Below are 14,094 nucleotides of genomic sequence, written 5' to 3' on the forward strand. Positions count from 1 at the left end.
GAGAAAGCGGGGGAGGTGAGAAGGACAACAGTGAGAGCGAGCACAACAGCCGTTCTAATGTGCAAGCCACGTTCTAGTGTGCAAAGGGATTGGGCTGGGTCTTCCGTGTGAGTGGCTGGGGTCCGACCCCTTAGCCATCACTGCTTGGAGACTGCCTTAGTAGGAAGCTGCGGTGTGGAGTGTAGCCTGCATTTGGACCCAGGCACTTGGATATGGGTTGTAGGTGTCCCAATCACTGTCTTAACCACTACATCAAAAGCAAGGCTTCCTACCCTTCTCTTCCCAAAGCTCCAAGTCTGTGGACCCCAGGGTGGGCCTGTCCTGTGTGCTCATGTACCTCGTACCCTTAGTAGCTAGGAGTCATCGTGTGGTTTCTAAGAAGCCAAACAGGAGCCTGAAGACACTGAGAAAGGTGGAACGCGTGATGTTGCTGTTGATCAAAACAGTCTTTGGTATACTGAGAATCACTTTTTCTTAGAACCATTACTTCCACCTCCCTTCTGTGTAGTAGCTGTGGAAGAGCTGAATGAATGTCATATAAGACAAGGGGAATTTGATTGTTCTAAGTTGGTTCATTGTGGGGACCACTGTGTTTCCACGCTTGTATTGGACACTCATGGAAATGTTAGCCTATGCTCTGATGTTGATCAAAATTGAGCTACTGTTTGATACTAATTCCAGATCCTCAGATGCATGGCGGTGTTTGAGCCCTCTGTCCACAGTGCATGCAGTTCAAGTTTACAAGAGCAGCTCAGTTTAGAACAGTGGGGTGGTGGATGAGATACTACAACTGGACCTCTTTGATTTCGACCCCCTGCTTTCCAGTTGTGCTGTGTTTGATTTAAAGAAGGAAAAGTGGATGCGTTCTGTGGTCAATTTGGAACTGTAAAAGTTTTCTCTCATGATTAGTCATTGGGTATACTTGTCTGTTTTTACCCCATGCTTTGGAATACCGTTTATTACCTCTACAATCTCCTGATTGTTTCCACCTAACAATGTTCTCTCTTGAAAAACAAATGACAGCAGCTTTTTAAAGTCCATTGTTCATTGTTTAACAGGGACCCTTTTTTGATCAGGAAGATGTACAGAGGCGGAAAAAAATCTGGTCGTCCGATGAATCGTCCAGTAAGTATTTAGGAGTTACCTACAGAAAGTCAGCGTTTTGAGCAGAGCACAGTGCTTGTCCAAATCTTATTGATGGTAATCTCATTGTATAATGTTCCATCTGTGTTCCTTGTGACTCCACAGGCTATAGAAACATGAAATTTAGTTCCAGGTTACAAACATACCATTCATACACATTATCAGCCATTATTCTGTAAGTTACCTGAAATGCAGGTAACAGGCCCAAGAGTGTCTTTCTCCATTGCCTTCTTTTCATTTCCATTATTTTTTTTTTTAAGATTTATTTATTTTTCTTGCAAAGTCAGATATACAGAGAGGAGGAGAGACAGGAAGATCTTCCATCCGATGATTCACTCCTCAAGTGACCGCAATGGCTCGAGTTAAGCTGATCCGAAGTCAGGAGCCAGGAGCTTCTTCTGGATCTCCTATGTGGGCACAGGGTCCCAAGGCTTTGGGCCATCCTTGACTGCTTTCCCAGGCCACAAGCAGGAAGCTGGATGGGAAGTGGGGCTGCTGGGATTAGAACTAGTTCCCATATGGGATCCTGGCGCCTTCAAGGCGAGGACTTTAACTGCTAGGCCGCTGTGCTGGGTCCCCCTTTTCCATTCTCTATTGCTGCTATTGTATAACGCACCAGCTGACGCAGTATTTTGTATTTATTCGGTCTCCGCTGGCTGGAGATGTCCCCAGATGCATTTCTACTGCATCTCCAGGGCCCAGAAGAGAGGTTCATGGGTAGCGTTTACCTGGTGGATTGGAATCCTTTGCTCACATTTGTGCTGTTTGCTTTGGAATAAAGGGTCCACCAGGCTCCAGCCCCACGTGAGGCAGTCAGAGAGCACGTCTTCCCTGGTGTCCGAGAGGGAGTACATCACGTCTCTTGACCTCTCGGCCAACGAGCTCCGGGACGTGGACGCCCTCAGCCACAGGGGCTGCCTGAGCACCCACCTGGAGCACCTGGAGAGGCTGGAGCTGCAGCAGAATGCACTCGCCAGCTTCCCCCAGCCGCTCTGTGAGGTACGCGTGGCGGCCCCTCTTGGGGCTCCGTGAAGGGCCACAAGGAGCCCCGTGTTCCCTGGGTTGTAGACTGGGCCCTGGGCTGAGACAACCTTCCACTCCCACGAAATAAACGTGGTTGTGAGGGGATTCTGGATTATGTCCTGGTAACGCAGGGTGTGTGTCGGCGTCCAGCAGGGCTACCTGCAGGTCCCAGGGTGGCTGACTTACAGCGCTTCAGGTCCTCTGAGTGGGAGTAACTGACGGCGAGGACTGTTGCTTGCGTGTTCCAAGCCTTCATTTCCTGCGCTCTAAATTCAGAGGTCCAGCAAAACTTACATCATGATGACTTGTTTCAAAGATTTGTGTGTTAATTTGAAAGCCGTGAGGAGGGAGAAGGAAGAGAGAAAAAGATCTTCCATCCACAGCTTCACTACCCAGAGTCAGAACAGCCATAGCTAGGCAAGGCCAGAACCAGGGGCCTGGTGCTTCATCTGGGTCTCCCACATAGTTGCCAAGAGTCTATGAACTTAGCCCACCTCACACTGCTTCTCCATCAGGTTTGTTAGCAGGGAGATGGCTCTGAAGTGGAGCACCTAGGGCTTGAACCAGGCACTCTGGGATGCAGGCATTGCAGGTGGTGGCTTTTAACTGCTATGTCACAGTGAAGGGTGAAAGTTATTTGTAACATGGATTCCATGTGCTCTTCAAGAATTTTTCTTTCAGATTTATTTTTTCTTTTTGGAAAGGCAGGTTTTTACAGAGGAGAAACAGATCTTCTGTCTGCTGCTTCACTCCTCAAACAGCTGCCATGTCTGGTTGCTGAGCCAACCAAAAGTCAGGAGATTTTTTTGATCTCTCATTTAGGAGCAAGGTCCCAAGGCTTTGGGCCATCCTGCACTGCTTTTCCAGGCCACAGGCAGGGAGCTGGGTCAGAAGTGGAGCAGCTGACTCAAACTTGTGGCAGCTCAGGTCCCTGCATCCTGCCACCCATGTGGGAAACTCCAGTGGGGCTGTTGGCTTTGGCTTTCTTGCCCAGCCCTGGCTGTGGCGGCCTGTAGGAAGTGAACCACGGCAGGGATGATCTCATGCTGTGGTTCAGTCTCTCCCTTTCTTTTTTTTTTTAGATTTATTTTTATTATTTTTTCATTGGAAAGGCGGGTATACAGAGAGGAGAGACAGAGAGGAAGATCTTCCATCCGATGATTCACTCCCCAAGTGAGCGCAATGGCCGATGCTATGCCGATCCAAAGCCAGGAGCCTCTTCCGGGTCTCCCACACGGGTGCAGGGTCCCAAAGCTTTGAGCCGTCCTCGGCTGCTTTCCTGGGCCACAGGCAGGGAGCTGGAAGGGAAGCGGGGCTGCTGGGATAGAACCGGTGCCCATATGGGATCCCGGGCATGCAAGGCGAGGACCTTAACCACTGCACCACCGCGCTGGGCCCAGTCTCTCCCTTTCTTTAAACCAGACTACTTTACACATAAATAACAAGATAAGTCTTAAAAACATGTGTAACTGTTTCTAAAGGCCAGTATTGAGAAAAGCCTATTCTCAGCGTTGCACTGCTTGTTAAATGAGTACCGCTTCACATGTTTGTGGGGGATTGTTTGGATTTATTTTGCTGTTTACAGACACTGCTTACCATAAAAAGGTGCATTAAACTCTAAGTACTGTTTTTGTGAACCTGCTCTTGGCAGACTACCTCTTGTATTTTCTTGGTGTTACCTATATTCTAGCAGAGGTAGCTGGGCTAGTCCAGATCCTGAAATTCTAGTGTGGATTACATTTTCAGGTTTTGGGGGGAATTCTTGATGGCTAGAAACTCCAGAGCTAGGACTGCAAAAATATTTCCTGAACTTCAGTTTCTCAGCTGGTTCATTTTAGATTCTTCAAATACTGTCTTTTCAGACCCTGAAGTGTTTGACACACTTGGACTTGCACAGTAATAAATTTACGTCATTTCCCCCTTACTTGTTGAAAATGAGCTGCATCTCCAACCTCGACGTCTCTCGCAATGAGATTGGGCCCTCCATAGTCTTGGATCCCACGGTGAGGTGTTTGACGCTGCGGCAGCTGAATCTGTCCTATAACCAGCTGTCAGCTATCCCGGAGAGCCTCCCGGAGGTGGCGGAGAGATTGGAGCAGCTCATCTTAGAAGGGTGAGTAGGGAGAGAGTTTGCTAAATAAGGGATGCCTTACGTTCGGCTTTCTAGGGTTGAGAAAATGCTGACATTGCTGCAGTCACAAATTTTCAACAAAAATGTAATAATAGAATATTGAGGTAAAATGTGTTGCAGCTTCTGCCAATTGATTGAAATTTCCACACTAATTTTAAAATTATTCTGGTGCATTCTTTGAGGACAAAGTTTTGTCTTATTGAAAGCATGTGAATTGATAGGATCTAATCCTCGTTTTTGTCTCCTTTTTTTGTCTCTGACTAGAAATAAAATAGCAGGCAGGTGTTCTCCATTGAGCCTGAAGGAGCTGAAGATTTTAAACCTCAGTAAAAACCTCATTTCATCCCTCCCAGAGAACTTTCTGGAGGCTTGTCCTAAAGTGGAGAGTTTCAGTGCCAGAATGAATTTCCTTGGTGAGCATTTTGTGTCGTCTGTTCTATACTGGCCTTCTGAGTCTCTTGTGGTGGGATGGGCAGTGGAGTAGAGTCACGTGGGCACACAGAGGATGGGCATAGGAAGAGAATATTAGCACTTGAAACTGGAGTTTCCAAAATAGTTACCTCTGTTGGCAACACAAGATGAGCCACCCCGCTGGGAACAGACACAGCCAATGTTAGCAACATTAGCATATGCAGAGAAGAACTTACCAGAACCAGCCACCAGCTGTTGAATCCCAGCTCTTAGTCTGAGAAAGACCAAGTGTGGGGACAGTGCAAACATGAGTGGTTGAAGGCAGCGGGGAGGGGCAGGGGAGGATGAATGGACAAGGCACAGAGGATTTCTGGGGTAGTGGTGCTATTCCCTGAGGTTCTATCAAGATGGATACAAGTCGGGATACATTTGTCCAGACTCACTGAGTATGGAACACAAAGTATCCCCCCCGATGAGGACCAAAGAGTTTGAGCTTTCATGATGCCTCAGTATTGGTTCCTTGGTGTTTAAAGAAAGGTTGTGGGCTAGCTGGTGCAAGTTATTTGTATCAGGAGAGTATGTGGGGAGCTGGTAGTGAGAGGAAACTCCTGCTTTCTGTGCAATTTTGGAATAAACCTAAAGCTACTCCAAAAAGGGCTCATAATTAAAAAATAATGAGCAGGTTGCTATGCTCATGGGTTAAAACAACAGTTGTTTCTTCTACAGATAGTACTCAGACTGGGATTGGTTGTTAATTTAGTCAACTACAACCACTTGAGTGCCCGAACTGAGAAAGTGAGTTTCAACCCTAAGTTTTAGTAGCATTTTTTTTATATTATAAGTACATTTACTTTTGATGGTAGTGTTAGAAAAAAATGTAAATTGAACAGTTGTCAAATTTGCAAGTTTCTGTTCATTCAGCTCCTGCTCTGGCAGGATATTGCAATAATACATAATCACTTATTTTGAAAAAACACAAATTTGCCTAAATTCTATTAGCATGTGAGAGAAACCAGGAATAAACCCATTTACAGTCTGTCTGGACATTCTGGTCTGAAGGAAATAGATACTTTATGGCAATAAACAGGTACCCTCTCCACATTTTATCTTCGTAGAGACCACATCCACCCTCCTATTCAGATGGTTACTCTGTACCTGACTCAGCAAAATGGTGTGTGTGTGTGTACACACATATATATACATAAATTGACTTTTTTCAGTAGACTTACTTATTTGGACGTTATGACTACAGAGAGGACACGGAGAGATGGAGATCGTCCATCTGCTGCATGCCCCAGGTACCCTCAGCAGCTGGACAGGCAAAGCCAGGAACCAGGCACTTATCCAGACCTCCCACATGTGGCAGGGGGCTGCGTGCCAGGGCTCTTGTTCTGCTGCCTTTCCGGGCCATGAACAGAGGGCTGGATCAGAAGTGGGGCAGGTTAGACTTGAATCAGCACCCACAGGGGATGCTGGCTTTGCTTGTAGCAGTGCCGTGTGCTGCCTCACAACACTAGCCCAGTGTAATATTGTTAAGTGGCAGAATACAGTTTGACCATTTACTTCAAAGCGGCTATTTGTCAGGCACTTCAGAAAGTCATAGTGTTGATATAAAAAGCATGGGAATTTGCATAGGAATTTCTTCCCTTGCCCACTCCCTGAGCCCCAGCTCCCTGAACACCAACCCTGATATCATCCTGACTCTGAGACCAGAGATAGAGAGGTATGCTTGCTACACAAGCCTAGTCTCCATTCTGTAGGGATTTGTGGTTAAGTTAAGCAGAGAGGTGAGGGCATGCTTAAAAGGATGCTGTGCCAAGTGATGTGCAAAGATTCAGAGTGCCACAAGGGTGCGTGGCTGGGATCCTCTCAGTCGGCCTGCTGGCTCTGTGATGCTGAAGATGCTGTTGAGGCCCCTGGGGTTTGGGAAGGTCCATGTGTGGGACAAAGTAGGTGTGAAATGCACCTGAGTAACCAAGGAGGGGACAGCATTGAGCCGAGTCTCTCGTTTGCCTTAGTGGTTTGGAACAAGGGCGTATTGTGAAAAGGATCCTGACTCCTGCAGATAGATCATCCCTGGGCCAGGGAGTTTTGCCTCTCTGATTCCATGAGTGTGTTTCATGCAGTGTTTGGATTGCTAAGTGGGAGTCAGCTCCACTCACCCTCTTGGCTCGTTCTCAGAGCACAGCTTCTCTAGTTGTGTTCTCAAACACTGGGACCCATCAGGATCTTCTAGACAAAGCATAGCCCATGTTTTTAGCTATCAGGATGCCAAGAGGTCATTTTACAGCCGTTTTCACATTGTGGGAGAGGAGTGCATCTCTAGAGTTCATCTGACATGGCTGTGTGTTGGACACATGAGAAAGCAGGTTTCTCAAACTGTGTTACACAGATGTTTGTCTCTTGCACATGTCTCACCCTGGATGTCCGTCGTAAACATTCATGAAATAGACATAGTATTCTCATTCTTTTGACTGATGTTGTAGTCCTTTAAAAAAAATTAACACTAGTCAATTAAGTATAGCAATTTTTTAGGGTTTTTAATTTTAATTTGAAAGGCAGATTTACAGAGAGGAGAGAGCTCTTCCATCCATGAGTTCACTCCACAAATGGCTGCAGAGCTAGAGCTGAACCAATGCAGAGCCAGGAGCTTCTTGCCATGCAGGTACAGGGGCCCAAGGACTGTAGCCATCCTGCACTGTTTTCCTAGGCCATGAGTAGAGAGCTGATTGAAAGTGGAGCAGCCAGTATTCGAACCAGTGCTCATAAGAGATGCTGGCACCACAGCTGGATGAGTAGCTTCCTGAGCCACCGTGCCAGCCCCTGCATAATCTCTCAAGATCATACATTGAAGGAATACTTTTACTGAGTGACTATCACTGTTTTTTTTCACAAAACACACCTTACTAGATGGAAATGACAAATTTTTATCCCTATGCTGTGTTGTATAGTAATAGAGTATTCGAAAATATTTTGTTAGTTACAGAAGTGCAATTTAGTTTACTTTATGATCTAGTAATTTGTGACATGTAATTTGAGATTGGCTTTTATTCTACTTGGAACAAATGTCAGATGAATTTAGACAGTTGCTTCATCTTTCAGATTAAAAAGATCCTGTTAAGTATGATAAATTGTTTTATTGTTTAGTCACAGTGTTAGTTTTTAATTTATACATATATGTATTTTAAGATTTATGTATTTTGTTTGACAGAGTTATGGGGGAGGGGTGGAGAAAGAGAGGGAGAGATTTTCCATCTGCTGGTTCACTTCCCAACTGACTGCAGCATCTGGAACTGGGCTGTCTGAAGCTGGGACCCAGGAATTCCCCAGGGGGCTTTCACATGGGTACAGGGGCCCAAGGTTTTGGGCCATCCCTCAGTGCTTTTCCAGGTGATTAGTAGAGAACTAGATCAACAGTGGAGCAGCTGGGACTGGGACAGGCGTCCGCATGGGATGCTGGAGCTGCAGGTGGAAGATTAAGACGCAGCACTACCACATGGGCCCATCAGCGTTATTTTTACAGGGAGATTTGTTATTGTCGGTGTAAGAATGGAAATTAAGCAACAGCTCATTGGTAGCTGCTTCTTAAAATCTGCATTTTCTTTGTTCAACGTTCTTGTAGCCGATATGCCTTTCTTGCCTTCCTCTGTGACAAGCATCAAGTTATCTCAGAACAAATTTACAAGTGTTCCAGAAGCAATCTTAAATCTTCCACAGTAAGTTTATTGTCTATTTTATTTTAAAATCAGCCCTAGGAGTCCAAACTTCTTACTTTTTATTTTAATGGGCTGTTGTCCTGAAATAATTTATGATTGTTTGATTGCTGTATTGTTACAATTGTATCAGTTTATGCCTATCACTTGCACTTTTTAAAAAATCAATAGTTGTCAGAAGTTGATGGGGTACTAAAATACTAATAATTCAGAAATCCTATTGAGGTTGCCTATAGGAAGTTAGGGTTACCTCTCCCTAGTCACCCTGTGAGAGCACTTCTGCTTTTACCCATCCTGGGAAGTGAGGTTGTTGCTCAGGACAGACGTGAAGTCACTTGTCCCGGGTCACGGTTCTTAAACGTTGGTCATTCTGCTGTGGCCCATCCACATCTCCATCTGAGTCCCTGTGGAGTAGATGTGGCCCCTGCTTCATCCTCATGATTGAGAGCCAAATGCGACTGACAGCCAAATACAGTTGACAAGAAGAAAACGTGTCAGAAAGAAGGTTTCTTCCCCAAGAGTTGAACAGTATTCACACTCCAAGGACATTTAGTGTCAGACGCCAGCCTCAGGAATTTCTCAAGTTTTCTTGTGTTTCCTAAAAGAGCCTGCGCTTGCCAATGTTAAGTCCTGGCTCAGGCTTACGTGGCATTGCTCTTGGAAAAGCTAGCAATGGTAGCTTGCCATACATGCTGCAGCCTCTAATATGGTCAAGTCAACGACCTTGTTCCCCATGGGTTTCTACAAGAGTAGTTCAGTCTATTGCCACTTCAGAGCAGGAGCGTAGACATTTGCTGTGCAAAACCAGCATTTCAGTCTAACCCACTAGAGTGCTGGAGCTTAGTATCAATTCCGCAAACTTCAGGTGCACTGGACAAAAGTGGTTGGTGTGTAGCCATCAGGTAATCAGATATGACATTCGCCGACTGCCCTAATGTCCATGTGTGACGTGTCTTACTTCCTAAGAATTTGGGGTAGCTCAGTCCTGCATGAAAGCCCTCATTTTACACCTAGGGCCCCCGACAGGCAGGCCTCCTGCTCAGGGGTGCGGTGCTGAGGAGGTTGAGATGGGCAGGTGTGCTTTCAGACAGTGTGAGCTGCCTCCACAGACCCCCCTCAGCAAAGGAGCGACTTGACTGGCGAGCAAAGTGGGAGCTGCCCACCCGTCAGTCTCGTAGAAGAGGCAGGACTTCTCATGACTCTGCATTTGCTGCCTGTGACTTCTTGTCCATGTCAACATCTGAGGATGTTGGGTCTTTGTCTCTGAGGATTGGGCATTTTTAAGTACTTGCAGTAGGGAAATAAGGCATACATTTACTTTATAGTGCTCTGCCTTTGCTTTAGCTTGAGTCCCCTTGAGATGGGCCTCCCCCTCCCCCCTCCCCCAGACTTCTAGACATACATGTGTGCTCACACTTGCATATGTCTTGGTGTATGGAATGTGAGTTTTGAAGTTACATCCAGCTCTCAGTGTGCTGAAAGCGACCCAGGATGCTCTCAGTGTGCTTTGCAAAAGCTCCTGCAGCTTTGCAGTGACGGTGTTGACATTCTGTTGCAGCTTGCGGTCCCTGGACATGAGCAGCAATCAGATTCAGCACCTGCCAGGCCCTGCACACTGGGCGTCCTCCAACTTAAGGGAACTATTGTTTAGCTCTAACCAGATCAGCGTCTTGGACCTGAGTGAAAAGGCGCAAGCCTGGTCCAGAGTGGAGAAGCTGCACCTGTCCCAGAATAAACTGAAAGAGGTGAGAGGCCGTCTGTTTCTGTCCAGGCGTATTGCTGGTTTTAAAGTGTGCTTCGTAACTCGTGTGTCCTGCGTGCCTGCTTTAGAATCTGTTCAGTGCGTTTCTCACATTTTAAATCAGTTATAATCCCACTCTGTGATGTACTCACATGCCTTCATTCTCTCATCTCCAAAAGAATCCCCACCATCTTTATAAATATGATAAAGTACGTATTTAGTGTATAAATTCATGATGTGCACATGTATTTCATTGTGAATGTATGTCTATGTGACATGTGAAGTTTTCCGTTGTGTTTGTCCCTTCCATCACCATGATGCGTTCACCCAGACACATGAGCCTTCCAGTCCCTGTGTCAGAGATGGAGTTGATGATCCATTTATCTCAGGAAATGCTTTTTTACCCCCAATTTAAGGCTAGTGCCTATAAAAACTACCAACCAACCCGATACTATGAAGTTCACAATAGCTGTGAATATTTTGGGGATATATTTGGAATATTTAATGGTTTACATATTTGCATATTTTCTGTGATAAACATGTACATTGCTTAAACATTTGGAACCAAGAAATTCCAGTTGGGGTGGGATGCCAGCTGCAATATGCATGCCTGGTTGTGTTTGGAAACAACCCCTCGCTGTTGTTGCCCACATGCCTGGGAGTGTGCTCAAGGACACAGCAGCTTGAGGGACCCAAGGGTGCTGCAGGTACAGGATTGGGTTACCTCCCACCTTCAGTCAGTGCTATGAAGGGATGACGTGATGCTGTTCCTCATGAGCATACTGAGCTTCTAGAAAGTACAAATAAGTTTTTTGTAGGAATGTTTTTCGGTTCTGAACTTGTGTCCTGGGAGGTTATGGCATTGGGAAGTGTGAGAGCTGCGTGGGAAGGCTGCAGAGTTCCTGAGCCCGCCTCGTCTCTGTCTCCTGTTGCAGTTGGTCTCTTGGCAGCACGTGGCTCTTGCTTCCCACCGACAGGTTCTCCCTTTCTGTCTCCCTAAGCTTCCTCCTGAGATTGGCTATCTGGAAAACCTCACCTCCCTGGATGTCAGCTACAACTCGGAACTCAGATCCTTTCCCAACGAAATGGGGAAGTTGAGCAAAATATGGGATCTCCCTCTGGATGAACTGCGTCTTAATTTTGATTTCAAACATATAGGATGCAAAGCCAAAGACATCATCAGGTTAGATCATTTAATTTTCACTTGTTCTTACTAAATCTGTTTTGGATTTTCTCTGTGACTTTGACACCCTCCGTGCCCTTTCTTTTCCTGTATCCACTTGTATGCTGCCACAGCTTCTCATTCTGACAATGCTAATCTGGAGTCCATGGTGTCTTTATCATTCTGCTCCGTATAAATAAAGTCTAAAGGGTGCAAGTGTCTGAAGAGCATAGGAGTCGGCAACCCTGCATTTCCCATAGCAGTCAGCCAGCCTGTGTCCGTCTACCCAGGCACGACTCCCCTGGACCTCAGCTTCCGCTTCCCCTGGAAGGTGCTGTTTCTCCCTGGTCAGCTTATGTCTTTGATGACTGACTGTAAGCCCTTTGGGGTGCACCGCAACGTGTCAGTCTTCCTGTTCCCTATTCATCAACTCCTTCCCTACCCGCAGAGTTGCTCAGCTTGTTTCACAGGCTGGTCATCACTTCCCAAGCCCTGTGTGTCCGTGATGGAGGCCGTTGAGAGGGGCCCTGCCCACCTCACACACAGCCCAGCAGGCAGGGTGGAGCTGTGGCGTTCCCAGTGAATCATGCCTAGCCCAGTCCTCCCGTTTAGCACCTTGCTCATTTTGGGAGGACTTATCGAGACTCCCGACTTGACTGAAGGTGGGAGGGTGAGAGTTAGTGCTCTGTGCTGAGCGGGCCAGGTGCCTTTGTTTCCTTTGAGTTTCCCTCAGGAAGCTGGAGGTGTTCATGTAATAAGAATCAGCTACATTCTTACTAAACATCTTGTAGAACTGTTTTTAGTGAGTTATGCAGGTAACAATTCACTGAGCAAATGAAACATTTTTGTATGTGCTTAACGGTTTTAGAAAAGGAAAAATATCCACCACAGTTGCTTTGCTTTCTAAGAACGGCTGTTTTTTTTAAAAAAAATAAAGATGATTTCTTGTTAACTAAATAAATTGGGAAGTGTTTTGTGGCATTTTGGTCGTGTTACAAGAATCCAACGATTTAAGAATGGATTAGTTGGGGACTAGTGCAGTGGCAAAACAGGCTAATCCTCTGCCCACAGAGTCAGCATCCTATAACAAATGCTGGTTCAGGTCCCAGCCGCTCCACTTCTGGTCTAGCTCCTTGGTTCTAGCCTGGGAAAGTAGTGGAAGATGACTCAAGCCTTTGGGCCTCTGCACTCATGTGGGAGACATGCAAGAAGCCCCTGTCTCTTGACTTCAAATCAGTATATATATATATACATATATATATACTGTTAAGAAAAAGTATCTATGTAGATATGTCTGTGTCTACATAGAGATACTTTTTAGAAAAAGAATGGATCAATTAACGTTCCCTAAAATACCCTCAGGATTTAGTTTACTTATCTGATCTTAAGCTGTGAAAACACTTTTACATAGTTTAAAATGTCTTTCTGTATCTGATATATTATTAACAACAATTAAAACCTATTATATTAAAAGTGGCTTTGTTTAGCTTCCAGCAGCATTTGCAATTCTAAAATGTTTTTTATACTACTTATTATTAAAAGTATCTTGATGCTTTCAACATGTTAGAGATAGCATGTGGTATCGATGGCAGTGTAGCAGTGTTTATGATGAAACCAGCCTCTCGGTATCCATACCCTCTATGCATATGTTACATATATGCGTGTATGTGTGTGGCTTGTGCACACACATAGGTAACCTGCAGGATCTCGATTTCAAACCATTATCAAACTTTAGTATGACAGCATGTACACACTCTACCTTAATTCCCTGGCATATGGACTTTGTAAAATTTTGTGTTCTGTAATTTTTAGGATTTTGTTCATACTCTTTAAAAATCCATTTGTATGTAACACATACACACAATTCGTGTATATGTATATATATATGTATATCACACTCTAGTGAACATCAAAGATGTTCTTTGGCGTTTGCATTGTCTCCTGATAAGATGACATGCTAGTGCATTGGGAAGGCAGCTGTGTGCTAGAGTATTTGGTCATGCTTCCCAACATCATCAACTAAATTAAAATTACAAGCACAGGTGCTGCCTGGGTTGTGTGTATTATTTATTATGAGCAAGGTGCACTTTTGTGTGCTGTATTTTGCGGCAGTCTGAGGTTGGAAAGTCTGCCGTTCACAGAAACTCTCCTCACTCTCACAGTAGCCTCTGAAGCAGTGTGGTGTTTGTCTTTCACAAACCAGGTTTCTCCAACAGCGGCTAAAAAAGGCCGTGCCCTACAACCGAATGAAGCTCATGATCGTGGGCAACACTGGGAGTGGCAAAACCACGTTGCTGCAGCAGTTGATGAGAGCCAAGCGAGCGGACGTTGGCATGCAAGGCGCCACTGTCGGCATCGACGTGAAGGACTGGCACATTCAGATCAGGGGCAGAGGGAGAAGGGACCTTGTGCTGAACGTCTGGGACTTCGCAGGTGTCTGTCTCAGGGGGCCGTTCACTGGCGTTTTATTCGGAATGGATCTGAAAGCTGAGTTTTTAGTTCCCACACAGCAAGGGATTCATGGGTCTTCTGGAATTATTCTGAAGCCATTCCCTCCCCTCCCGCCCCCACCGATCTTGCCCTTGCCACCAGAGTGCAGACGTCATGGAGGGAAATGTTAGAACATAGTGGGTGGCAGCTGAAGCTGGGTGCTTGGCTGGTGGCCAGCTCAGCTGCTGAAGGTTGGCACTCTCTAGGAGGACCCATGGCTGTCCTCTGTGTGTGGCCTCTTGGCTGTACACAGCATTATGTCTCCAAATCTCTTCTATGA

At 45.8% G+C, this 14,094-nt stretch overlaps 1 protein-coding gene across 3 annotated transcripts in view; it reads left to right on the forward strand.

The window, feature by feature from the left end:
- Positions 1 to 14,094, forward strand: part of LRRK2 (leucine rich repeat kinase 2) — a 109,366-nt gene that overhangs the window by 49,367 nt on the left and 45,905 nt on the right. For all 3 annotated transcript variants that reach the window (XM_040978886.1, XM_040978885.1, XM_040978884.1), the window contains exons 22-29: positions 1,059 to 1,125; positions 1,925 to 2,142; positions 4,029 to 4,279; positions 4,562 to 4,710; positions 8,331 to 8,424; positions 9,980 to 10,166; positions 11,164 to 11,345; positions 13,528 to 13,757. In XM_040978886.1, the coding sequence (XP_040834820.1) occupies positions 1,059 to 1,125; positions 1,925 to 2,142; positions 4,029 to 4,279; positions 4,562 to 4,710; positions 8,331 to 8,424; positions 9,980 to 10,166; positions 11,164 to 11,345; positions 13,528 to 13,757 (1,378 nt within the window). The remainder of the gene's footprint in view (positions 1 to 1,058; positions 1,126 to 1,924; positions 2,143 to 4,028; positions 4,280 to 4,561; positions 4,711 to 8,330; positions 8,425 to 9,979; positions 10,167 to 11,163; positions 11,346 to 13,527; positions 13,758 to 14,094) is intronic.

This window comes from Ochotona curzoniae, unplaced genomic scaffold, assembly GCF_017591425.1.
Source record: "Ochotona curzoniae isolate NIBS_2020 unplaced genomic scaffold, NIBS_Ocur_1.0 contig_2927, whole genome shotgun sequence".
NCBI lineage: Eukaryota > Metazoa > Chordata > Mammalia > Lagomorpha > Ochotonidae > Ochotona > Ochotona curzoniae.